We start from the raw sequence: 27,461 nt of genomic DNA on the forward strand, positions 1-27,461 counted from the left end.
ATAAAGTAGGATGTCTCTATCATCAAGTTAACCCTTATGTTAAGTATTTAAGTTTTTCAGGCCGAAAGGTCATCGCCCTTGATTCATCTATGAATACTGAGTGGTGTGTACTCTGTAGGTAGTAGATATAAATTTGCTTCCTGCTTTTTATCCATCCTACCTTACAAGGGGAAACAGTCTACTGAAGTGAATTGATTATATTTGTGAGGTTCATAACGGTTCATAAATGTGTATTTATAAAAATGGAAAAGGAAGAAAATTTTCAGGCTTGGAACACGTACTAATGCATTTAAATTTTGTTAATGCAGTGATATTAAAGTAAATATATTCACATCTAATGATATCTTTGTGCCTAAAATCCAGAGTCAGGAATATATGTAAAGTTATGTGTGTCTTGCATAGGATATTTTGTTGACTTGTTGCCTGTAATAAATTAGGTTTATTTAATTGAGATGTATATTTATCTATTAAATATATAGATTCTGAAATAATTTTTAATAAATGTGTAGTTCAGACTCATTAATGAGTTTGCTGAAGTAAGCGGCAATTTAGTTACTGATTTTACAGTGTATATGTGTGCAGTCTATATCATGAGGTAGGGGCATATATACATTGGTCATGGATAAAAAGTTTTAACAGCATGAGTTTGATCCGGTCTAGGCGATAGGTGGTAATCCAGCAAATGCAGTAGGAATTTTCTGCACAAAGGAAATCTTGTTATATCGCGTTTTAGGTGGAAATCACACTTCCTAAAATTTCATAAGGAAAATTACTAGTACTGAGAATTTTTTCCCCCTCTCAGCTCTAAAATTTAGCTTTTATCATGTATAGGCCTCTGAATCATAAATTAAATAATTAAAAACATTGCCCAAGATATTTCCAGTGGCCATAGGAATACTGTTTGTCATCTCGTAGTCCAAGATAACTTGGACTAGCTGAAAAGCACTGGAAAACCTAAAGACTTCTCTGTGGAGGGGTAAGAAAGGTATTTTTGGTTGACCTTTGAGTTATCAGACCATAAACCAACTGTTTGTCCAGAATTGGATAAAGCCAGTCCTGGACCTCACTACAGCCTTAAGCAATGGCTTTAAACAATTTTACCTGGACTGGTGTGCAGGGAACACTGTGTAGAGGAAAATGGTTAGTCCAGAAAGAAGGGAAGGGTGGTGCAGGCGTAGTGGCTGTTCAGGGTAATGCTTGTAGCCTTGACAATGGCTATATGACAGCTGCTTTCTTCTTTAGTGACAAAAATTAGGGGTTTCTTTCGCTTTAGGAATGGGAAACATCTTAGGAATTCTGCTCTGGATACGTTCCTGTCTGAGCGTGGATTCTAAACGTGATTTCACATCACTTGGCCTGTAGCTTTGCTGGCTTTATCACACCTCAGACTTTGAACTTGCAAACCTTTCCTTCTATGTTAAGATGAATGAAAAACTGAGTAGGCACTTTACAGTCTTTCCTTACTCATGGTTATCCATAAGTTATGAAGAAACCAAGGTTGGTTTTCAAGGTGCAGGTAATGTGTGCAACACTATTTTATGCTTACGTCTTCTTTTGTTAAAATTATTTAATCCATTCTACAATTCCTGAAACATTAACAATTAAATTCTACCTGGTATTTCTTAGTGTAGTTATCAAATCTACTTTTTAGCAGGCAGGTTTTTGTACAGGTTGCTGTTGTACTACTTGTGGGAACTGAACAGGGAAGCAGCTTATATATTTCGGTAGAGATTTTATGGTTGGCTTAAAGATGATCTAAACATGAGCAGCAATCAACAGGGATAGTCCTGTCTCTGTTTCCTCCCCTGATGATTCCCCGTGCCTCCCTTGTACCAGCGATAGAGCTCCTGTTCCAGCAGGGGCCTGAACTGACTGGAACCTAATCCAGAGAAGAAGATTTCTGTAGCAGCATTAAGCTCAGATAGTGAGACTGTCCCTTTCAGTAACTGAATGAACTCAGGTAATGCCGATCCGATTATGAAGGTCAATCTTTACTTAATCAGAGGACTCAAATTGATGGGGTGATTTATGATTAGCTCACCTCCCAGTGTAAATGAAAAACTGGATGAAACAAACATACCGGCTACTACTGTTAAACTATATGTGGGGTTTTTTGTTTGGGGTTGGTTGTTTTTTTTTTCTGTGTAATAAGATGTAGTGCCTGAGGTATGTACAGTAACTGCACGGGAGAAGTACATTCCTGTACTTCTAAAAGTACGATGTAACCTTTATTTTTGTATAAATATTACATGAAGACATTTAAGGGACTAACACTACAGCCAGTTTTGATAAAACAAAAGAAATATAGGTATCAAATATAGGTGGTCAGCATAAATTTTGTAGGAGTCAATGTTTTTTTTATGTTGGGGAACTTTATTAGCTTTAATAATGAAGGGTAGCAGACTTCTGTTCTAGCTCTCTGGGATGCATGGAAAGGAAAGGCCTTGTTAGACCTGGAGATCTTCAGTAGTTTAAGTAAAACTGTTACACCTTCCCTGAATGTGGTATTCATTTTATGAAAACTTTGGATTATGCAGGAGAACTTTGCTTTTTTAATATATCTTCTTAAGGTTTAAGAATATTTATGCAACCGAGTACTGTTTATTTTGGTGGATGGTAGGAGCCCAAGTAGCGAGGTATGAAAGTATATCTGAGGATACAGCAGTTGTTACTGCTAAAGAAGTACTAAACTTGCCTCGCAATATCTTCCCAAGATAATAATGTTGTTAAATGCACCTGTTTTCCAGACTACCTTTATTTGCTGTCCTCTGTGAAGCTGTAAATGCACATTGCTAGTCCTTTGGGCATGTTGGATGTACTAATTTCTTCTGAACAATGACTCATTAAGATCCAAGGTTTTTTGAACTGTCCTGCACCTTCAGACCTACTGGTCTTTTTGAGTAAATTTTTGCTGCTGTTTATTAAAATCCATCCTAAGCTTCTCTGGGACCTCGAGCCTGCTAGGGTCCAGAGATGCAGTAGCTAGTAGCACAGAGTGATATACAGGTTTTGTGCAATGCGCCTCACCACTATTGACCTTCCAATGAGCATGGCCAAGCTGTGCTTATCACTGGGTGGAATGGAGAGGCTTTGGCGTAAGTCCTGAGTAAACCTCAAGCTTGCACCTCCAGGACTGTGACAATACTCATAGACTATGGCTCTCGTGCATTGATTTAAAGAAACACGGGTTCATTGGGTAGTTTATAATGCTCAAGCAATTTGGAGGAAGGTATGCTGCTTCTCCAGCATTGTGCATAGGGTAACTGTTGGGCTGGAACCATTTAAGCATTTTTACTAACTTCTGGAAATTATGAAATAGTGGGAAAAATGCATTCCTGAATAAAAGTCAGACTGTTCAAGTACCCTATGTGCTGTTTAGACTCTGCTCTTCCTAGAAAGGCTGGACTAGATGATCCCTGAGGTCCCTTCCAGCCTGTGATTCTGTGATTCTGTGATTCTGTGATTCTGTGATTCTGTGATTCTGTGATTCTGTGATTCTGTGATTCTGTGATTCTGTGATTCTGTGATTCTGTGATTCTGTGATTCTGTGATTCTGTGATTCTGTGATTCTGTGATTCTGTGATTCTGTGATTCTGTGATTCTGTGATTCTGTGATTCTGTGATTCTGTGATTCTGTGAGGCAACTACAAATAGAATGGGTGGTGGTAACTTCTACTGCTAAACATAAAATGTGATTTGCCTGGACCACATATCTAATTTGCAGTCATCTAGGTTTGAATTTATGCTCAAATCACAGAGCAAAGGGGAGGGAGTGTGTGTGGGAGGTCCCTATAAATATAGCTCTTTTATTAGTTTATGTTTTCCTTGTGTTACACACAAGAAAACTCAAGCAGGGTTCTGAAATCTGTCAAAATGTCAGCATTTATTTCCTTTTTATCCAGGGCTAGATAATATAAAAGGATTGAAAAGGAGGAACTTGTAAAAAGTCCTTACATGTAAGATACTCCGACTATTCAGTTTCTGTTACCGGCACTGAAGAATTTATTTTTACCCAGTCAGTGTTTACTTACATAGAATATCCCCAAACTTCATTTGAGATGACTGAAGCATGTTTTGTGTTGCGGTTGAATAAAAAATGTGTTTGCTTAAGGTTGCCCCTTTAGCAAGGTTCTAAGGCGATAAATATTCTGGTTCCCCAGCCAAAATCGTCTGCCTCTAGAAAAATATTCAGTTGGCTTTGAGTAGACGCACATGAGATATTGGCATGGTGGAATAATTTGCAAGATCTTCCAGTGAGGGTATTAGCATATAAATAGCAGATGCAATGACGACCATCACAGCTGAGTACATTTAATTTTTAGTTTATAAGATAGAATGGGTTTTTAAATGCATAGCCATCAAGCCTGCTGAAAGACAAATGAAGTTTAGAGTTCACTTGTCTGAGGATGCCTTACATCATTTTTTTTTAAAAAAAAAGGAAACAGACACACGTAAAACTGAACAAAAGTGATTTCTTGGGTGAAAAGTAATTGAGATTGCAAACCAAGTTAATTAGACCATGCAAAATTTATTTAATGGTCCCAGCTGTAGTTTGCGAGTGGTGTTTTAGTAAGTAGACATGACTTCTTCATGTGCTGTCTTTTCTCTTCCTTCTAAAATCCTTCTCTTCCTTCCTTTTTCTGAAATAATTAGTAGACGCGGTACATATTGACCTACAAACTGATTGCATTGTGTATTTCAGTCATTTTATTGCTTGCTTTAATTATGATTGCAGAGGCTCAGGTTTTTAAATCCTCTTAACGGAATGTAACAATCAATTTGTATAAAACTGGGAAAAGGACCAAAGACTTTTCTTTACATCTTTCCCAGTGTTGTGTGGTGGGTGGAGGGTTTTTCTGCATTTATTACTGGTTGGGATGGATGAGCAGGGCATTTAACTGGAGCTGTGGTTGCACTGAGCTACACTACCAGCTGGAGGCTCTTGGAGTGTTGACTCCAAAGTAAAAGATATAATTGCATTTCTGCTGGCACCCAACATCTGCTTTCAGTATTTTTAATAAGGAGGAGACTGGTTTTTAAAGTTTTTATAATGAGTTAGGGAGCAAATGGTTTGATTGCACTGGAGAAGTCAGCACTATTTTAAGTTTGTATTGAAAATTAGGAGAATTGAGGAAGCATTGTTCCGACTGATTACAATGAAAATAGTGCATGCATATTTTCTGTGGGTTTTTTTTTTTTACTGTATTCTCATATGCAAATAAGTTCAGCCCAAGAATCTGGCAATTTTCTCTCTGTTTCCTCTCACGGTGAGGTATCTAGTCAGGAATACTACTATGTTAAAAAAAAACCAAACCACATAGTTTTGCAAAACCATGATTCTGTTAAGTAAATGAATAAATAAATAATTGTCAGCATTAGGGAGCAGATTAACACTGAATGGAAAAACTTCCCTTCTCCACACAACTTGAGGAGCAGTGGTGATGCAAGGAGCCTCTGATGTCGGGGAATCTGTTTGGTCTCCCTTCAGATGGACCATCCTCTAGCGACAGAGAAGGTGGTTCACCCTGCGTCTCTGGTAAGACTGCCAAACTGCTTAGTTCTCGTATCACCTGATTGTTAGAATGGTTTTGAAAACAGGACTTTTTTCCCAAAGTTCTTTGACAGGTGATTGAGAAACAAGGAGTCACGCAACTGCTTATCTTGGAGGTATTTAATTCTGTACACTGCAAGAAAAGCTTTACGTTTTAGTATTTATCACTTGAGCCTTATACTGTAGGTATGGCACACTAGAAATGGCGTATTGCTTGTTTTTATCATAGTCTTGTTTTTCTTCTTTGCAAGTACCTAACTACTCACTCCTAAAGGATTATAATTTACTAAATCTGCCACTCAAAACATTGTCTTAAATATTTATTTCTTCTGATTTAATTGTGGATTGTTGATTTTTTTTCTTTTAATTGACTGAAAAAGTTTATCTACAGTGGAAAAGTGGAAAATAGGTGGCTGAACTTTCATACTGCATCTGTAGAGCTTGCTTTGGAGCCTTCTTTGTGTTTGAAAAGTGGAATTTTTAAAAAAAAGATACTTTTCTGACTAATAATGTTGACCATGAGCTCTCCTCCTTTCTGTAGAAAGGGGATGGAACAAAATGGCATAAATGGGATGGCTCTGATGAAGTGCCCCTGGAATGAAGTAAATTGAGATATAACTACCCACTACTACCGTGCAACTTTCTGAATTTCCACCAGTGATGACTTTAATGGTTTAAAGTAAAATGATAAATAAGTTATCTTGTCAAAGATTATATCAAAATAAAGACTTTAGGTCTGTTTGAAGGGAAAAGGGGGCTTAATTCCTTATAGTTACCTAAGCAGTTAATTTTTTTTTTACAGGAAATCTAAATTTAATAGAAGACCCCAGGGAAATTCAAGGGTGTGAACAATAAGCATAATATTTTATGAAAATGACCCCCATATTTAAAATCTGGCATTATATGTTATGCGTTGTAGCACCAAGTCCACATCTACCTTTTAGAAAATTAAAACACATAAATTCTGTTTAGTGTTTGATATGCGCTGCACTAGCTGAAAGCCATAATGCCCCTAAAACCTTGGGTTGCTTTTCACCTTTCATAAATTCCTGGGTAGATTCTATACAAAAAATAATTTTCAGCTCCGTGGCTCATTGTTATTCAAACTTGATTGATCGTCGTCATTTACTCAGTGAGGAAGTTAAGTGCTCCTGTCATTTCCGAAGAGTATAATTGGGACGTTTCACAGGTCAGCGGTAGTGACAGGTTTCCCTTTTGATTAGTGTTAGACTGATAACAAAAATTACAGTTTCCTATGATTAATGTTTTCTATAGTACTTGAATGCACAGTTCATGGATTGTACCTAAACAAAGTGAATTTGCATCTGATTATGCCTTTTCTCTGTCAGGCTTTTCACGTGCTTTGAAGTTTTAGACCATGGAGGTAATACAGCAAAGTTGCTTCTAATGCAGTTTTCAAGTTGAGGATTAGTGAAGCCCACTGAATTTCAGTATATTAACGTACAGAGCGCTACGTGCCTCCAACGGCATGTGAACAAACTAGGAGAAATGTCAATTAAAGATGGTACTCTTCTGAATTCTTTGTAGTCCTCTCAGATATGCTATGCGCGTGAGTCCTTGTATTATACCCACTGATATTTTAGGTATAATGTGGTGATCTAAGTTAAATGATCAGTCTGAACTGAGTTTTCTTTCTTTTACTACTTCAACATTATTTCTCAATTCCTTAAACCTGTTGCTGTTTATTTGTTTACAGACTACTTCTGAGCAAAAACTATGGAAATATACTGAATTTACTTTCCCTGTTTTATAATGTGAAATTTAGTCAGCTTTTATATTATGGCACAAAGTTGTAGACTAAGATCATCCATGACAATTTTTAGCTTGGTGGAATCTTTTTTTTTTTTTAATAGCTAAATGAGAAATGGAACCTGAGTATGGAAAATATGTTGCCCTGCTTCCAGCTGGAGAAATAGGAGTTGATGTTATTTCCAAAGTTAATTGAAATTGCCCCTGACAGCTAAAAAGGGGATGACAACATCAGCAGAATTTTAGAACCAAAATACAAACAAACAAACTTCTCTTCAGACTCTAGCCGCCTTCTGTTGTGCAGAGTACAAAACCTGATGATGTTTTTCTTTCTAAAGGCCATTGGAAAGGTCTTCCAAAAGTTGCCGTTCAACACAGATGTTCTTTCATGTCTAGTGCCTTTGCGAGTTTGTGATTAGTGGTAGAATATTTGACCCTTCCTTTGCATTAGAACTCTTGTTTTGGTTTCTGCTGCAGAGGTCAGGTTCAGCATGTGTCTGTCTTGGCCATGCCAGGCAGGGCCTGAATTGCCGCTTTCCTCTAGATTAGGAAAAATGATTGCAGTGGGAAACAAAAAATAAACCAGGGTGCAGGATCCTCCCATGTAGCCTGAAGATTGGCAACTCTCAAGGTAGTGCTAACTGGCTGAAGAGACTACTTTGTGGTTGCTACCTGTCTTTGGCAGCAGGGTACTTTCAGACGTGATTAGGCTGGGACTTTATTTTAAAATGAAGACTAATTAGGTGGTTTCTGGTAAGAATGCAGTAGTAAATCTATTCTTCAGGACAGTAAATACCTTTTTTTTTCTTTTTTTTTTTTCACTGGAACAACAGCTTTCTTAAAGTCATTTTTTTAAACAAATGGATGAACTGTACTTGTAACTTGAACCATCCATTCATTATACGTTAAAGTGTGTCAATATGTGTAACAATATCAATTAATGGTCTTTATTAGAAATTAGTTCAGTCTAGCTTACAAGCAGGCCTGACCAAAAAGAAATGCTGATTTTTAAAATTGTTATTATTTATTTTAAATTTTTAACTACATTCAATACACCAAGATTGGTTTCTAGGTTTTTTTGGTTTCAGAGTACGTGTACAATTCAGAGCAACTCAGCTGTGCAGCTGTGACACACGATTAGAGTAGTGAATTAAATTGGGAAAATTCTGCTGCAGGCAAAACCTGCAGTATCCTCCGGTGCTTGTAACAATGAGCAGTTGATACGAATATCAACATAAGTCAGGTGCAGTAAGAGAGTAAAGAATGCAGCTGAAAATAGTAAAAATGATACCATTCCTTATCTATTGCTTTGGCTTGCTGCAGTGAAGTTGAAAAAAGTGATAGCCTGTGGTAAGGTTGGTTTTAGTGGATACCCCTTATTATTTCCTAGACATGTGAGAGCGCATGGCAGACATACAACAATGTGCTAATTATGTTATTAAGAATTAGGTGACTCCCAAGGTGGGCAAAGGAAATAAAGCATAAAACCTTCAGCATTACTGCCTTTTTAGGGTAGTTGGCATTTGCTATTTCAAAGTTCTGATAGCACAGGCCATGTCTGAGGTGGCACAGATTCATGTAGCTTATTTGTAGTATAGAAGAAAAATTAATTTTCAAGTATGGAACAAGCTTAAAGTGTAGAGACTTGCTGGCACATACATGGTAGTAGCTAGCTGAAATGATACATAGGAAGCCACTTGAGTGAATTAATTACTCTGGTTAGTTGGTAGGAACTCCATTTTTATTTTTCAGGTAGCCATACTCAATTTCAGTCTGCGCTAGAGACCAAGTGCATGTTTTAAAAATCCCATTTTGTTGCTCTTGACTGTATGAATGGTTAGGATGTACCAAAGTAGTTAAGTAATGAATGCGTCAATTGATTTTTAGTGTTGTTGTGAAGAGACACAGTGAAACACTGTAGTACACAGATCTGAATATTCTTACTTTGGTCAGTATTAGCTTGCCAGTCCCTCAGCTTCCCTTCCTGTTTGTCTGGTCTGGTTTTGAGCTCTTAAACAGTTTGTGATACTATTTAACATGCCACAGACTATTTGGGTGCAGCTAAATGAGTAAAATCAACCAAAGCAGAAGAGATAAGGCTATAATTTGCTCATTAATTTGAAATCTTGATGTTATTTTAAGATTTTTTTGCCTTATTTTATAGCTTCACACTTTCTCAGAGTTCACCAACTGCATGTGTTCTAATGGATAAAAGGGGCTTTAAAGAAGCCCTTAGGATAGAGTATGGCTTTAGAGGTAAAATGTTAAGTAAAGGCCTAATCTTAGGTAAAGATTAAATACATAATTAGGGATATACTTTTGACATAGAGAAGTCTCAGTAGGGCTATCAAGATGCCTGCAAAATATTTCCAATGTGAAGGGAAGTTAAAAGCAGTCTTCAGATTAAAAACAAAAACAAAAAAACACCAAACACGAAAACACTAACAAAAATATCTCTGTAGATGAAAGCCTCGGATGATGATGATGATGACGAAGATGAAGATGAATTTGTGGAGGTCCCTGAGAAGGAAGGTTACGAGCCCCACATTCCGGACCACCTGCGTAAGGAATATGGTGAGTTTGCCCAGCTGTGACAAGCTTTATCCCTTCATGTTACTGCTGCCCTAAAGTAAATAAACAGCCATTCTGAAGTAATAAAGTGATCAGCGGTGTGGGTAATCTCCGACTGCTATGAGGAAGTCATTACATAGATACGGGAGCAGCAATTGGCTCTAGATAAACAAATACTTTCTAGGAGCAAGAGCAACAAGAAGCTTATTTCATTCCATCATGTTCCACTGTAGTTCAGAGCCAGAAGCAGCATCATGTATGCTTATGAGTGTGCAAACAAATACTGGGAGTGAAGGGACTGCAAAGTAAAGCTGTAAATGAGCCTGAATATTAGAAATACTAGTAACAGTCTGGTGAGATGGGGTAGACCTGCATTAATAGCAGTTGGAGATGTGCAGCAACTTCCTCCTGTAAGGTGGACAACCTAGAGCTCAGAAAGAAGGCTCTTTTTTTTGTTTGGGTGTTGCTATCACAAGATGTTAAATGGAGCTCAGCCTTCAAGTGCAGAATTACAGCCACTGAGTACATACCAGATGACAAAATATAATCTTGTCGTCGTCTTTTAATGCATTCTAAAGGTTTTTATTTTAAATAAAAATACAATGTTTTTGTGAAACTGAGTGGGGAGTTACTGAGGAAAGTTCACCTTAAATAATTACATTTCAATGCGTGACTCCTCATCCTTTGTACATCTGTCTTACTAAGTGTCTGCAGTTTTGTCTCTGTGCAGCATTGTGTGTTTTAAGATTCAGAAGATTTCGGTACGTTGTAGAGAAGGAGAGGGTGGCTGCCATCACATAGAAGTTAAAAACCTTGGACTCTGTAATAAGTTCCATGCTCCTAGATTTCTCGGTGTTTGTGTGAGAGTGGTGCTGTGTTGTACCTTCTTCAATCCTGTTCGTGCTTAGTTTTATCTTCTCTGCGGTTTGCATCGTAAAAGTCAGGCTGCAGCTATTACCTGCATAAGCCTAAAGTTTTTTTGCTGAAACAAGGGGGTGTGCCTGTGTAAACCCAAGATGATGTAGCTCAAGTGACCTTTTTACTGTCTTCTGCCATCAGATTTAGCTACAGACAGTGAAGGATTGCCAGTAGTAATAACCTGTAGTGGCTGGGGTCAGCTCAAGGATGTCTGCATGTGTGAAGTCCTGTTAGTGCCTCAGTCCATCTATCCCATCTAGACTTAACCTACTGGGACACCCTGGGAAGTAAGGCCTGCATTGATTATCTGTATATCTGTGTTCCCCACTTAAGGACTTGCAGCAAGTCCAACTGGCTGGTTCTAGCTTGTTTGAAGGAGGTTCCTGCTCCTCCATGTCTTTAAAAAAAGTGGAAATTAGCAACTGTATAGAGTACTGAGGTCAGACTAGTGCCCTGGTGAGCAGGTAGCCACAATGTGGTTCGGCATCACTCTTAGCATACGTGTTGCTTGAAACAGTCTGTAGGCGCTTACTTTGTCCAACCGAGAGTTGAGGAAGGTGATGTGGAGCTGGGCCTGCTGAGGTAGTGAAATGGGAAGCGGATGTGTGTGTTAGACAAGAACAGTGATGAAGGGCTGTAGGACCCAAACTCAGGAACTGGGCAGCTTTTTATTTTTTTCTTCATGGAAAAAAAGGTTATATTTTGATAAAATTATACCAGTATACATTGGCTATCCGAACTATCTCAGTCTTGCAATAAACACTGAATAAGTTCTAACTATTGCTAACAGTGGGACTTTCAAAAAAGGAATATAATGGAAAAGAGGGGTAGCGGCCTTCCAGACAGTTGTGAGAGGCTTCTTATGTATACGTGGCTCATGAAGCAGTCCGAAAACTATGATATGATAGTAAATGAATGAGCAAATGAGGTTAGTTATTAACACAGCTATGGTGGTTCTTTGAGTTTTTTCCTTCCTTTGGCAGTATTCCTTGTGCCAAAACTGGTGTTTTCTTAATAATTCCAGGTGCTGGGACTTGTTTCTCATGTCTGAGTCCTAACATGCAAAAGTTCTGTTTATTCTTGTCAGCTTCCACTGGAAATAAAATGTACTCACCTCTTCCCTCTCTCCCTTTCCTCCCGTCTTCCTCATGGACACAAGTTTTTATAAAATAAAGCATCTTACCACCCTTTGTATCACGCTAACACAATTCTTCGCTGCTATTTGAATTCTTCCTCATGGGAAAGGATAAAAGAACAAGCCTGCTATCTGTTCAAGGGTATTTTAAAAATCTGTATAAAATGGACTAAGAAAACTCCCAATTTGTATTTAAACTACTGCTGATAGGAAAATTTAGTGGAGAAGCTAATCAATCAGAAAACAAAACCTCCTATTTTATGTACATGTAGTTTTATGTAGGAGTTAATGGTCACACTTCACTGTTCTTTATCTGATGTGTTTGTTAAAAATAGCATTTTGAAAGAAATGAACCATTCTTGATGTTCCTGAAGGCATTCAGCTTTTATTGCTGCTATTTAAATTTATTATTTAAGCTCCCAGTTCAGGAAGGAGTCTGAAAAGTGTTCAGAATTCCTGAAATGAGTTCAGGCAATCTTTTAAGCATGTGCTTTCTTGGACCAACTGGCCAGTTACTAGTTCAAAATCTATTTCGGAAGCTGATATATAACTGTTAAGTAAATCAACTGACTTCTGTGCAATTACTTCAGGTCTGCATGAGGAAAATGGAGAGCTAGATTTGCTCTACTGGATTCTGTTCTGCATGTGTTTTTATATGCAAAAACAAAATAAGTATCCCTTTGGCACATTTAGAAAAGCGAATTATCATATTAAAATACACAAGAATATATTGATTTCATAGTGGTGTGTTGTCATCAAGAGTTGGCTGTGTTAGGCAGCCACCTCTCTAATTAAATATGGTTCTTTGTTCCATATGCAAGTGCAGTTATAGCAGCGACTTCAGCTTTGTAATATAATCCAGGTGGGGTTTTGCTACATTTCTTTAGTTCACGTCTAGTTCATAAGGACTCTGAGCCAAGGAAATGAAAGTCTGTGCAAGTGGAATGTTCTAACTGGAACGTTAAACCTTCCATGTAAAACAGAATCTCAGTGTTTCGCAGAAGGTGTGCACAGATCAAAGCTTTTTTCCTTGTGTTGTTACTTTTACTGAACAAACCAGGAAAAGTGAACAGCTCCTCAGATTAACGTTTTACACCAAACAGGAAAACAAAGTTGTGAAACATGACTGTGGAAATGGATTGAAAATGTGGCATTTAAATTATTGATTTAAAAGTCAGTTTATTCCCTTTCACTTCTCAGGAAAATGGAAGTAACCTACCAACAAGGTAAATTTCAAGCTGAGATGCTCTTCCTATATGATGCATATGTATATTTGAGGCTCTCCTGAGATCTGAAAAGTTTGTGGAAAAACGAAAACATATTTAGAGGCAGGGGAAGTTTTATATGCATAAGTATATAGACATGTAGTTGTATTATCTGTGTGTATATGTAGTTGATGATGATCTCAAAATTTATGATGATATTTAATATATATGATGAACTGAGCATGGGTACAGATTCGGTGGAGGGAGAATTAAACAAGTCAATTTGAATCCCCATGTATAAGATGAAATGTAAATTTGTTAAAAGAATTTAGGTGATTAGATAACTGAAGTGTGAAGATATAACCCATTAGGGGTGTCATGCCAAATTAGCATTACCAGACTTTTAACGACCTCCCATTTGTATAATCCTTATTTACACTTGCACCTGATGTCTGCAACAGACAAGCCCTCCTGTGGTACCACAGAGCCATTTTAAATGCATTGTGTTGCTAAAGAGGAATATTGGGCTGAAAAAGAAACAGCGTTGTGACAATTTTCATAGGGTTACTCTGGTTTTCAGCACTTGGCACTGATGCTGCTTATATCCATTGCCCTTGTACAGCTAGTATCGCTACCCCTTAAAAATTGAGGTGTTATTCATTTAAAAGAAAGCTTTAGGGAAAGAGAATCCTGTTTCCACTTGCGATTTCCCACATTCCAGCCTTTGCTGGTCAGCTGTCAGTTGTATTGGCTTAAAGCCTTAAGGTGGATAAGGTAAGGGATGGAACTGCAGCTTCTGATGTCCTTCTTTTGCCAAAGACAGAACTTGGGGCTGACCCCAGGATAAGAGATTCCTTCCTGCCCTTGGTGGTCTTGGCCTAGCTTGCAGCTGAGCTCCGAACCACATGGGGAAGTGACCCGTTTTGAAAGATGTGCTTTTCCATGTGAAAATGGAACAATTCTTAGATCTAGTTCAAAGCACCCACCTCCATCAACTGTTGTCTACTGATGGTTTTCTCAATTCATAATTCTTGTCTGTGCTTCAATGCATGCATTCATGAACTTACGCAATACTGCTTTGAGGTATGGGGAAGTGCTATTGCCATTTTACAAGTGGTGACATGAGGAAACTGTCTGACTTGGGAATATTAGCATGGAAGCAGTCTACCAGTTATCAGGTTTCATCCTTATCCAGAATTGTACGAGAAATGACTGTACAGTCAAGAACACAAGCCATTATTTCAAATCTGGTTAATCAGATTATTTCTCTTCTATACGAGCCTTAAGCCAATATGTTTTTAGGTCCCTGGTAGCTACCTCAGTGGTTCACATTGCATCTTAAAGCCTGCTTGGGATTTCTTCTATATCAGGATCAAAGCTGCAGTTCTAAAATCCCAAGGGTTAATTCTATCAATTTCAGAAATTCTTCCCTCTTCCCATCAGTGTGATGTGCCTCTGTGGGTTAGATGTCCCTGCACTGCCTTTCCTAACCTGATGGTGTCTGGGTCATGCCTTTTGTGTGCGTGAAGTAGCTTGCTTGATTTCGCCCCCACCAGTATGAAATGTCATAGCAACATGGGAAAGAAGGCTTACAGCCCAATTGAACAAATAAGGTGTACAAACCCAGGGTATTTCCTTAGTAGAGAAGTTGTCATCTGTTTTCTTGCGTAGAATTAGGAGTGCTTCAGACTACACAAGCAATCTAGTGCAGCTCCCACTATGCATCTTAGAAACATGAATAAACTTGCTGTTGCGACCATACATTAAAGGTGTGGGGGGGTTTATAGCTTTTGCATTTTTTCTGAACATTAAAAAGCCTGTATTAAAAATAACAGTAAAATACTGCATGGAGTAATGCATGATTGAATTTTCAGATTTGAAGCAGTAAAAGTCATGCATTTCAGGGCATTTATTCAGAAAATTGCACTTGTTTGTATTGGCAAGGTATGCTCTAATCTGTACCTAAGCAGCAGACTTCCATGCGTGTTGTTTTTAAAAGCTTTAGTCTCTTGACTGGCATCCATGAAGGCATGCAGGGTGAGCACTGATTAAAAGCAAAATTGCCTCAGAAATGTGTAGTGTAATGATGGATTTAAAAAATAAGAAAATTAATTACTAATTTATTGGAATAAAACTCTTTTATTCCCTACAGAAAACACTTTCTAAATGCTTTTAAATATTTTTGTTTGTGTGGTCAAATACTCATGTTTCACCTGTGTCAGGTGGAGAACAACGGCACTGAATTGGAAGCCTTGCGTGTTACATGACCACCTGTATTGCAGTGTAGCTTCCCTGTGCTGACTCTTTCTTAACTCTATTTATTGCCTTCATTTTTGATGTAGGAAGTAGGAAATCAGTGGTTTTAGTTACTGCATACAATAGTAATGTGCTCTTTTATCCTATGGCTAAATGAAGTTTCTTCCATAAAAAGGCTGGTTTGCTCTTTTATATAACAGGTTTAAGTGTAAACATGGCAAAAAGAGCATGTATGCAAGTGTTGATAAGGCAAAATAGAAACCACTTGTTTTGACCTGTGAAGAAATGATGGCTTTCATAGAAGTTGATACAGAATGATTACCTGCTGATTTTACAGTTAGGTTTTCCTCTGTTCTGTGGTTTGTTTGTTGTTGTTTGTTTTTTTTTAACAGTACACATGAAAATCTTCTGGAAATCACAAGGAAAAAGGACAAATCCTAAGTGTTGATTTTTACATCCTTAACTATGGCATCTAAACATCTCTGAAATACTCAGTGAAAGACTTGTTTTCAGTGCTTATTAGCCTTTTAGGAAAATACTTTTAATTTTCTGTTATTAGGATTGATTGATGTTCCCCAGTGGTAGGCATATTTGAAAAACTTATTTAAAGTAATTTTGTAATAGCTTTTAAAATGGTGGGGTGTTGCTCAAGTCTAGGCTTCCACAAGGGAGAGAGCTTAATTATCATGACGGTGATCATGGATTGGACTCGACTCGAGGATGACAATGCAAATAAGAGAACATGAGTGTGGGATCAGTACAGCAGCTTTGGTTGCTAACAGGTAGCTACATTTTATACAAAATGTAAGGTGGGTTTATTTGGGGCAAGATGTTTGTCTGAAGAGCAGTCTGGCCAATTGCTTTCATCAGCTACGGGCCATAAAAATGTGCATCGCCGTGATTAACCAAATGACGGTGCCCAACCTTAGTTGCAATGAAAACAAGTGGTTTTGATGATATTATTTGGGAATGAAGTTGCTGAGGTTCTACTGACTGTTGAATCACTGACAGGCACATATGTGCTGGCTAAATGGAAATTAAAAATGACACTTAAGCTTTTTCCTTCCTTACTACAATGATTTCTCAGTTTGTCTGGGTTCTGCTGTAAAAGCTTAATAGCATTTTAGTCTGGTTTGATTTGTCTGGTCTCCATACCTCAGGAACTTCCTAAAGCAATTCTTCCTGCATGTGAAGAACATGGAGAACAATTTTACGTGGAGACATCGGCAAAAACAAACCTGCAGACTTCAGAGTGTGTGAAACATAGTTCTCAGGAACCGAATTTGAGACTGACTTAGAATTATACTATCTAGGCTGAATAAGGACTTGTGGGTATTACTTGACTTCTTTTAAGGGGAAAAACAAATCATGTTTTGCAGGGGGAAGGACAGGCAGAACTACCTACTTACCTTTCACTGCCCTGTGGAATTTGGGTTCCTTTTCCCCAAATCTGGAAAATTCAGTTCACACCATGGTGTTTCTCTCCCTAGACAAGAGTCTAGTGTTTAGAATAAGATTTCTGTTAATATTACTAAAATCCTTTAAAAAGAAATCGGAGTAGTTAAGTGATTGAATTAGCATGCATTGATTTACCATAAGTGTATAGATACCAGATATTCAGCAATGCAGTTAGGACCCCAGTCCTGAACTGCTGTAGTATGTGTTGTATGGTCTCAGTTTTTCCTAGCATATACAACATTAGAGGTATTTAATTATAAGCTTACAAGCGAGATTGCCTCATTATATTAGTATGTTCTGAATTTTTGTGTGTGTGGACAATCACATGTTCTATATAGCTACACTTAGGACAGTAATTGAGTGAAACTTATTATAACACAGAATTTGGAATGAAGATAACTTTGCACATTTACTAAAAACCATGGTTAGTACTTCCAATAAAATACTTCTACACCCATGTAGAAGTACTGATTGTAGATATTTCTTCTGATGCATCCTAATCAGTTGATCATGCAAACCCTTCCTCGCTCTCAGGCGAGGTCCTTCTCTGTGTAAATAAGGTTCCCAGAAAATCTGGCAGGACATGGGATATATTTGATTCCTACTAAAGTTCTTAGAAACTAATAGTCACTGCACAGGATGCTGATACTTCCGAGTGGTTTGGTAGTTGGCCGCATAGGAACTATGCAATGGCCAGGGACTGCAAAATGGTAAGCAAGAAGTTTAAAAGATCAAGATGTAAGGTGTTGAAAGGTTTTAAACCAAACTCTGCTTCTTTGATTTAATCTGTTTCTTAGCTGTGCTTACAAAACAAAAATAAATAGGGTCAATTAATGCAAACTACCGTTATAGCAATGTACTGTGTAATCCCAGTAAGCCAAACAAACTGGTTATGTACATTATTATTATAATGATTATTAACTAATACAGCCATTATCTTTTTTCTTCCAAAGTATAATTCTAAAATCTTAGATAAATGTAAATGAGCATAGCTGCATTCAAAGGCACTGGGGCATCTTTTTGGTTGTTTAAAACCTCAGATTATAAAAGACCCCTTGACAACCTTTTAAAAGGAGTGTTACTTATACAGAAGTGATAATATGTGCAGTTGTCCATGTGGTAAGTTGCTCTGAATGCCCACACAGCTTATGTGTGCTGTGAGAATAAAGCCACTTCTAGCATTTCAGCATCCTCCCCTAGCAGCTGCAGGCAGCAATTTGTTTAGTGGCATTTAAGGGTAAGATAAGAAACTCTGTCTATCTAAAATTAAAGAGGAAGTTTTCAATGACAATAAATGCTAAGAGTTCCAATCAGTATTATCCTTGTATTAATACTTTTAAGGCTATGTTTGTAACAGGTTGGGTTTTTTTTTCCTCCTCATTTTAGAGTTCTGTGTAGATGAAGTGATACTAACAAGAAAAGAGCCTGATTCTTTCTTTATGGGGGGGTGGTAGGGGGTGGGGGTGAGGGTGGGTAGAGAGATTAAATTTGATCCCAATTAACAAAAACCACAAAACCTGAATATACCCTTAATTTGTGATGGCTTTATAAAGATCAAATATCTGTCAGGGCCAACATATAATTCAAATCTCCATCCTTTAAGTAGCAAACCTTCAGAGATGATGAAATCTTCCTACCATAAGATCACCTATGATAATTTTGCCACAACACATTTGTGCACGGAGGGGTATAGCAGAACAGGTCCAGAAACACTTAAGCTGTTGGGAAGCAATGCCCCAGACATTGACTTGAACCCTCTGGTCTGCAAGTCCACATGAAGCAAGCTTTGCAAAGTTCTGTTCACTTAGCAGTAAAGCTTGTTGTGCTTCCTGATTAAAATGCATGCAGGTTTTTTCATTATGAGCACACTAGAGGGTAAGTCGGGGAATATTGTACCTGAACTGCTGGATTTTCCTGACAATGTTGGGAGAGTGTCTGTGCTAATACAAATCACTTACATCCACTTGACTAAGATTCAACAAATGAGAAATAGAAATTATTATATTTTTTTCAGGGAAGTTGAAGTCCATAATACTTGTTTATATTCTATCTCCGTTTTTTCAATTAAACTTAAGTGAACTGAAGTAGCTAGATTTCGGCTAAATCCACACAGCTGAGGAAACCTGTGCTTGCTCTTTCTCTGAATTTTCACTGAGGGGCTTTTATCTCCCCCTAATCCCACCATTTCTGTCAGGACATAATCTCTTTCTCAAATTTACATTTTAATTACAAGGCCAGCTGAACTAGCTAAAATCAATAATGTCAGCATTCAGCAGGCTAACTTCAGCTGAAACCCCAGCCTCTCTTTTTCCTTCTATTGATTTATCTTGTGAACACGGTCTACTTTATTGCTTCAGGCAAATAGGTGCCATTTGGTCAATTTAAACAAAAAAGGGGATTTGAACATTTTTATTATTCTTTCTGCAACCTGCTATTGGAACAATTTGAAGCCAGGTACTGTATGTTAATAAAATAGAACAGCAGAATTCTCAAGTGGAATTTTACTTTTAGAACTGCACTGAATCCTATCTATGTCTTAAAAACAAAACAGAAAAACCCCACCCTGACATTGGATGCCGTTCAGCCAGGGCTGCCTGCACAGTGACTCCTGTCTTTATCTTGTTAGCAAAAACTAATTTTATAAACAAATAGTTTTTCAAAAATCTACAGTAGCAGTGGTGTTACTGATGTCGTAGTGTATTTACCTTTAGCCATTTTTCTGTTAATGGCTTAAAATAAGAAATCAATGGGAAAATATTTTGTTCTTGTATCTCTTAAGAATTCCTATATTGATCTTTTGGATGTGATTTTTATCTACCTAAATGTCACATTGTCCATTTATTTATCTCTCTTGCCTTTTCTGTGTATTGCTGACTGCTTGTCTCTGCTGTTCGCATCCTCCCCCCCCCGCCCCGTCCCCGACAAAATCAGTGTGGTGAATAAGCAATTCTGCTTTCCATAAACATTGTAGGAAAAATTAGAATAAAACTAGGGTGACGTAAGAACTTTTAATACATATGCAGATATTCTCTCTGAAGAGGAAAAAAGGTGCGAGAGACGCATACCTGCTACTTTCCGGCTTCAAGGCAGTTTGTAAATAGAACACATACAAGAGCTCTCACAACTGTTGTTTTAAACAATGCTTTTCGGAAAGGTATTCTCGTCCTTAAAAAAAAAAGGGCGAGGCAATTTTAAATGCTAAATAAAGTCTGAGCAATTCTACATTACAGATACAGTCTATCAAATATTTTTCTTGGCTAACCTTGTTCATGCCAAAGGGCCTGTTTGTTTGTAACTGTTTCTGTCATAAAAGGAAGTTTACTTTTCCAAATCCTGATGATTCTAAAGTGTGCTTATAACAGAATCTTCTGAGTTAATTCTGTTTCACTTCAATACAATGCACTTGAGAAGGGCTTTTTCCCTTTTTAGCCTATGACAGGAGCTGAGATGGAGTCCTATCCTGCCACCTTTCCAGGTACATAAATTCAAGATGGCTCCCTTCAGTGAAATATTAAGTGCTACTGAAAAAAACACTTTTATGGAGGCACCATTATCCCTCTTGAAAGTCAAGTCCCCAGCCTAATAAATGTCAGGCGATCATTTTGTTTGCTATTTAACCTAGATATTCCTCTGGCTTAGTTCCATCTTATTATGCTTAATTATAATTTCCCTTATTGCTGGTTCTTCTGCTAGTTTTGAGACCCTTTTCCAACACACAGATTAGTCCTTTAAATTTTTTTTTTAACAATGTTCTTCAAAGTCTTTTGACTTTGGGAAGGGAAGTTAGATAACAAGGTGAATGTGGCGTAGTCATTGCTTTCATTGGAGAATGTGATGTGGGCATGACTGAGTAAGGAGTGGTAGGGTAAGGCATGCTCGTCAGCAGCAGCATCACCAGCCAACAGCAAGATCGCCTGTGTCTGTCTACAGCTCGCAGGCACGTTCTCACCTCCCTTCTGAGAACATAAGAATGAAAAGGGGGTGATCTGTCTTTGCATCGCAATCCATGCTAACCTCTGTTCTCAGGAAGCATTGGATGGCTCAAGCAGCATGCCTTTCAAGCCATACTGCCTTAGGAATGTGGGCTTTGGTTTTGGGGTGTTTTCCAGAGAGCAAACAGTGTCAGGGAAGAGCTGAGTCGGACACTGGCTTCAGACTGTGGTGAATGTCTTTTTGTCCACTCTGCAGTGCTTGCTGCCTGTGAACGTTCGGACAGTTGGGTACTTCGTGAAGTCTTTCCATGACAGCCTCAGGACTGGCACCACTGAAATACCTGCTCTCAGATGCATATTCACTCCTGTGGGGTATCTACATGTTACTCAAGTAGCCTTTTCCTAGGAAAGGTAGAATGCATCAACCTGCCAGAGCTGGCTCTGGTCTCTAGGGACATGGGAAAACACTATCGCCCACGAGTTACATCATGGATGTAGTTGCCTCCTCTCAACTGTCTTGTTAAAATGGTCTGCATTTCTCTTTGTTGTACACTGGATGAGCAGAAGGAATGTACTGAGTTGTTGTGGGAGAGGTAGAAGACAGAGAAGTCCCTATGAACACTTATCAACTGCTGATGGCTAGCGGTCTCTTATCCTGTTTCCTTCTCCAGATCCTATTTCCTTCCATCCCTTGCTTTGAAAGGGGAAGGTGAGCCATCTGCCACAGTTTCCATTAGTGGCCCTTGCCCTGAATTGCCTCGCCCTTAAAACATTTTCCTTCAGTCTTACCAATGTAAGCCATGCTAGAGAGAGACATGGGGTCTCAGATAGTCTTAGGAAAGCCCTCATCCTTGAGAGTATTCTGGAATTCTCTCTTCTCTCTGGAGTCAGCTGTATTCAGAAGATCTAGGAATGACTGAAGTGGCCATTCGCTGTATGCAGCAAAATTTAAAGGCTACACAAGGCAGATCCAACTGGATGTCTGCTTTTGTTTCCCCTCTTCTTCTGAGAGGCTCTAGCTTTATAGATTTTTGAATTGGAATTGTCAGCTGCCTCCAGGGAGAGGATGTCCAGGAGCTAGGGTAAGCAGGCAGTTAACAGGGCATTCTTCTCAGTGTCCTGAGCTTGGAGCCCTGGAAGATGAGAGGGAGATGCCATTCCCTGTGCAAGGACTCAGCTCCTGATCTAGGAACTCGGAAAGTTTAGACCCGTATGTACCTAGGGGATGGGTCTGGAAGGCTGGCAGCTCAGCAGCTTGACCTCTGGCTGGAGCCAGGCAATGCCTTCCATGTGGTTGCACCCCGTAGGTTACAGGGAATGTGTGGTACAAATGAATCAAGGTTGGGATGAATTGCTGGAAGACCTTGAAAGGCAGAAAGAAGGGGTCAGGGCAAGTTGCTCTAACATTGTGAAAAATATGGTTTTGTCTGAAATGAAAATATTTTGTGCACTAAAGCTACCTGCCACTACGGGTTGTGCAATTTCCCACACAGAGGGCAGTTCGTACCAGCTTAGCTTTTCCTTTTTTAGTTGATATCTTGTGATACATTTAATGATGAGCAAAGCAAATTAGCAAAGCAAGAATACTTCTGGATACAGCTTCAGGGCTAGCTAGAAGTGGGCAAGAGACTGAAACTGTCAAATAAATAGCTAAAACATGTCAGGTAAACTCAAGTTGCTTTTCATAAGAAGGCTGAGATAATTTGCTTAAAATTTTAGTCTTGTGAAACCATGAATTTTTTTGTGTGTTCATTTAGGGTGGGGGGGGGGCCTTGCGTTTCAATCACTTATAAAAAGGCTTTCTGATGGGGAAAATGCAGTCTATTACGTTAGCGTGAGGGATAACGTCTTTCCATTTTTAGCTGTCGTTGACTGAGAAGTTCTTGTTACTACTGCCAGCTAATAGAGTTGCTTCTCTAGCTCAGCAGGTAGAGGCATGTGCTGTCTAACTGCTCAGCCTATCTAATTGCATCACTACAGTCCGGGCTGACTGTCTAATCTAGCTGTATAAAGTAATTAAGTTGCCCTACAACTGAGCTGCTCGTGCTGAACATCAACGCCTAGTGCTGCCTTGCAGTGGGCTTGTTCCTCAGGTGTAGCTCAGGCATTTACTGTCTCTTGAGCGTACCCTGGGGGTATACTCATCGCTTCTGCCAGCGCTTAGGTGGTTTATCTTGGCAAATTGTGTGTTTCAGTATCTGTGAAAGAAAAATGTTCTCTAGATAATCCTGTATGTGGATGTATTTAGGAATTGAAACTCAACTATTCTCAGTGGTGCTGCCCCTTAACAGATCAGGAAGGAAAAAAAAGAGATACTTTGTTTTATATTCTCAGCTCTGAAGGGTCAATACAGTAGCTGAGAATCATCAAAACACAGGGACGTGCCTCACACATTGTTTTTTCACTGGCTGTGCTTCCCTGCCAGCCGTGCTGGGTGCCGATGGTTCCCGTGCTCATCAGTCATGTGTTACAGTGAATCCCCACCCAGACGTGGTTTCTCTTTGCCAGGCTGTAAGAGTTTTAGCAGGACTTTTTGATGAGACGCGACAAAGAATTACTCTTAGCACACAGGAAGATATGGATGTACTCTTTTCCTTTTGCTTTCTACTGCTCTTCGATGTCTTTTGGGACTCCAGGTGTTAAACAGTAGTGCCAATAGTTCCTTTCTTCTATTTTACTGTGATCTAACCTTGACCGGTTAACAGAAATGACATGCCAGCACGTGGATGTGACACTAGAAACTTAAATACAAAAAGCAGTATTGGACCTTAAGCAAACGTATATTGTTAAAATCCTTCTTTCTGAGGTGAAGTAGCATCATTCTTTGTTGTCACACCACCTCACACAAATTTAAAAGTTGGTTTGCTGTAGTTAGTTACTTTGTATGTTTCTGTTCCAAAATAAGAACAATTTCACAGGCAGAAATACCACTCTGTCTTTGAGTGGGATTGATGTCTAATGCAAACTGAAAGCAGTAACAGGTGTAACCAGCACCCTGATGTCTTTGGTCCCACTGTGAAGCATGGAGAGTAGGAGAAGTAAATTGCTTTTAAACATTGAGTTTTTTTGCAGGGCTAGAACCTCAGTCACCTCCAAAAGCACCAGTGGGGAAGACCTCAATAGGACCAGCTGCCCTGAGCTCCCGTGCCCAGCTGAAAGGGAATGAAGATGAACTTGATCCAACCTGTGCAGCTGCCACACTGAAACTTATTAGAGACAAGCTACCAAAGTTACCACCTCCACACACCAGGTTATCTTTGTTTTAATTCTTGGAGAATCCTCTTGCTCTTGTGTTTATTAGTCACAGAAGCACACAGAAAAGCACTCATGAACTAGACAAGCCACTAAAGGCTGTCTTGGTTTCATTTCAAAGTTACAGCTATTTTACTGAGACAGACATTACTGCTTGATCCTGGGATTTTGTTAGTGATTGCACAAGGCTCTTAAGGTATTTTTTACTACTCTGTTTAGGTTTTATTTGGTATAAATGGGCTCTATGAAGAAATAAAACACTTTCTTCTAACAGAAAAACCCATCCCCATTTATTGGAGCAATTTTTGGTTTGCAACTAAAAAGAACATATCCAAATACTGAAAGTAATTGCAAACATCTCTTGGTTCCTAGTGACTTATGCTGGTAGTGCTGCCTGAAGGCGTGTTTTACTGATTCCAAAGACATAATTGTTGTCAGTTCTGTTCAGAGCTTGGTGAAACTCCAGCCTTGCCTAGCATTTATCTGTGATTTGGGGATAAGTCTGGAGTAATCTACTTAGTGACATGTGTCTGAAAAGACACTTCTGCATTGGCCAGGAAAGCCCCCATAACCTAGCAAACTGAATGTAATCTCAGAAAGAGGAAGGGGTTTGCTTTGTGAGAACTCTGGAGTTTGAGTATTCAGGTGTATATTTTTATTTTTAATCTTTAAAAAATTAATGTTTCCATAAGGAAATGAAGACCATTCGCAGCTCTATCAGTGAATAGCCAAGGTCTCCATAGTAGTACTCTGGGTCTTGAGGACCAATAAATTCTGTAGTGGGTGTTGCACAATAAGTATTATAAGTCTGCAGGATGGAATTTGTCAAGAAAACCAAAGACTTCACAATCTGTGACTGCCGTGCAAACATGGGCATGAATTTACAGAAGCAAGACCTTTCTAAAAATGGTTTGCCCCATCAGTAGCTCTTGTATGATCCACTACTGCCCCCAGTAGATCTCCAGGCTTCTACACCCATGGTATAAGATTTTATCTAGCTTTAGCTGAATGTGCAGTTAAGCTTCATGGTGCAGTGTGCTGTACTTAGAGTGTGTGGTGCTACGGTCTGTATCCTAAAAAAATAAAGACAATCCTGTAAAGGTAGTTGTAGTCCTAGATCTAAACCAGTATTAGGATTGGTGTGAAAATCTAATGGAAAAAAGTGAAAAAGTTGTTGTGATCATTGCTGTTCTTTATTGACTTTTCATCAATTTTCTCCAGTGACTCTGCACCTACTGAGCCAGCAGCTTTGGAAGACCCTGACAGTAAGGGAAGAAAACTGGAAGAAGAAAGAGCTAAAGCTCCCCTCATGCCTTTTGGATTAGATCTTCACTACTGGGGACAGGATCAGCCAAGTGCTGGGAAGATTCTCAAGTAATGCTTTTTTTTCTTTTAAGACAAATTAAACAAATATATAGATTTACTTGTACTCAGAGGTCATGCAGTGGGGTGACTGCTATTTCTTTTGATAATTACTTCTCTTCTTTCCTTTGTGCCATAGGACCCATAAACAAAGTCAGAAATTCTACCTTAAAATGGGATTTGTTTTGAGAAGATGTGATACTAATTAAATATCCTTTGATGCTTCAAGGCACATTTTTTCTGCTCTTTCATGTTCGTCTATTATTTGCAGCGTGGCATCACTTACTCCAATTTAAATTGGTACCTCATTATGCAAAGTGCTATGCGAGTGCATGACAGACGGTCCCTCTGCTGGTGACTTTACAGTCTAAATAAATAGCCGACAAGGTAGGAGAAAGGCTGGGGAGAAGGTATCAGGGGTATTTTTCCTGTCTTTGCAGAGTAGTAACTGAGGAAATTGATACGCTTGTTCACTCACACAAGAAATAGGTGGCAGTTACAGGATTTGAATTTGGATATCTCACTTCCCATTCTTGTCTGGGAAGGTTCTGTGTTTCTTGGACATGAAGCATTGCTGGCTTGGGAAAAGCTTCAGCAATGCCAGGAAGAACAGACTGGAGGCATACATCAGAACTTGTTTCTAGCAGTCAGTTTTTAAAATACCTTTTTAGCACTAGTATTTTCATAGGAAAGTTGGGATGTGAAGTCCTCCCTCTATGTAAGAATTTCATTTAAGTCCACCAGAACATTAGTATCAGTGTGTACCGTACCTGGCTTGGAAAAGACAAAAACCATTGACTGGCTGGGTTGCAAATCAAACTCATATATTCTCAGCACTATTACTTAACTTAGTTTGTTTTCTTATCAAAGCAAACAAAAAACCCCAAGCCATGATCCTGCTGTGAAGACAGTGTTTGCAGAAAAAACAAGAGGAAAGTGTTGCCCCTGTACCTGATTGCATAAAATGTTGAATATGTTTTAAATTGTTGAAAGCCAGTGAAATTTGATACATAACAGTGCTTTAATACAGTCACTGCAAGCTTTGGATTCTGTCTGCTGTGGTGTAAGCTCTCCAAAGCCTACAAAATGGTTAAGATTTTTAGCTGGGCTTTAAGAAGCATTTGTCTGTGATAATGCCAAAAAGGTAGTAAGGCTTTATTTTACATTGCAAATGAGTTATTCAAGTCATAAGTGAAATCAGAAGCATATTTCACTGCCTGTCTGCCTTGTGCTGTACTGTTTTATTTTTATGCTTTCCAATAAAATAGAGGGCACACTTCTGAACCTTATAGTCTATAACTACAGATATGCCAATCTAACTAAAGATAATTTAAGTAACTCTGCACACACACAATACCATTGACCCCTGGATATAAAATATATTTATTGAAAAATTAAGGTAGTCATTGGCCAGCTCCCTTGACTTTCTATATGCCCACATACTGTCTCTATAAGATACCTAGGAAAAAACAGACAACACATATAGAATGTGTGTGGAATTTGAATTTTTACAATCTGAGGTGGAGAAGTCTTTTCCCTTCACCTGTTTAACACTACACGTACTTAATTACCAGATTTACAATAAATTAAGATTTTGATAGTGAGAATGTAGCTACCAGGAAGATGATTTGCTAAACATGTTTTATTTAGCTGGTAACTGTGGGCTTTGCAAAAAGTTTGGGCTGAACCATTTTCCCCACTTCTGCCTTCACTCATACAACTCATAAAGCAAGTTTAAGAACTCTTAAAATGACTTTATAAAGCCATAGCAGCACTTTTTTGGGGTGGTGGTGGTGTATACTGTGCAGTGTTGTACTATGTAGGGGCTGCTATGCCAGCTTAACTAACTATTTTGGATGGCATGGGCCTTCCAAACTCATCTACCACTTTCCTTGAATTAAAGTAGCTTACTCTTAGGGTCAGAGTAAATTAGCTGGTGCAGCACTTTTTCGGACTGTGGCTAGGATATTTGAATTAGCTCATTTAGCACTTGCTCCAGGATTGAGTAAATTCATATTTACTCAAGATTTTGATAAGCTTTCCATCATCTT

The 27,461-nt window shown here is 38.6% G+C and overlaps 1 protein-coding gene across 2 annotated transcripts in view; it reads left to right on the plus strand.

The window, feature by feature from the left end:
- The window catches only part of UVSSA (UV stimulated scaffold protein A), a 58,246-nt gene that overhangs the window by 14,427 nt on the left and 16,358 nt on the right, over positions 1–27,461 (plus strand). For both annotated transcript variants that reach the window (XM_064448946.1, XM_064448945.1), the window contains exons 7-9: positions 9,784–9,895; positions 23,869–24,046; positions 25,270–25,422. In XM_064448946.1, the coding sequence (XP_064305016.1) occupies positions 9,784–9,895; positions 23,869–24,046; positions 25,270–25,422 (443 nt within the window). The remainder of the gene's footprint in view (positions 1–9,783; positions 9,896–23,868; positions 24,047–25,269; positions 25,423–27,461) is intronic.

Source organism: Phalacrocorax carbo, chromosome 4, assembly GCF_963921805.1.
Source record: "Phalacrocorax carbo chromosome 4, bPhaCar2.1, whole genome shotgun sequence".
NCBI lineage: Eukaryota > Metazoa > Chordata > Aves > Suliformes > Phalacrocoracidae > Phalacrocorax > Phalacrocorax carbo.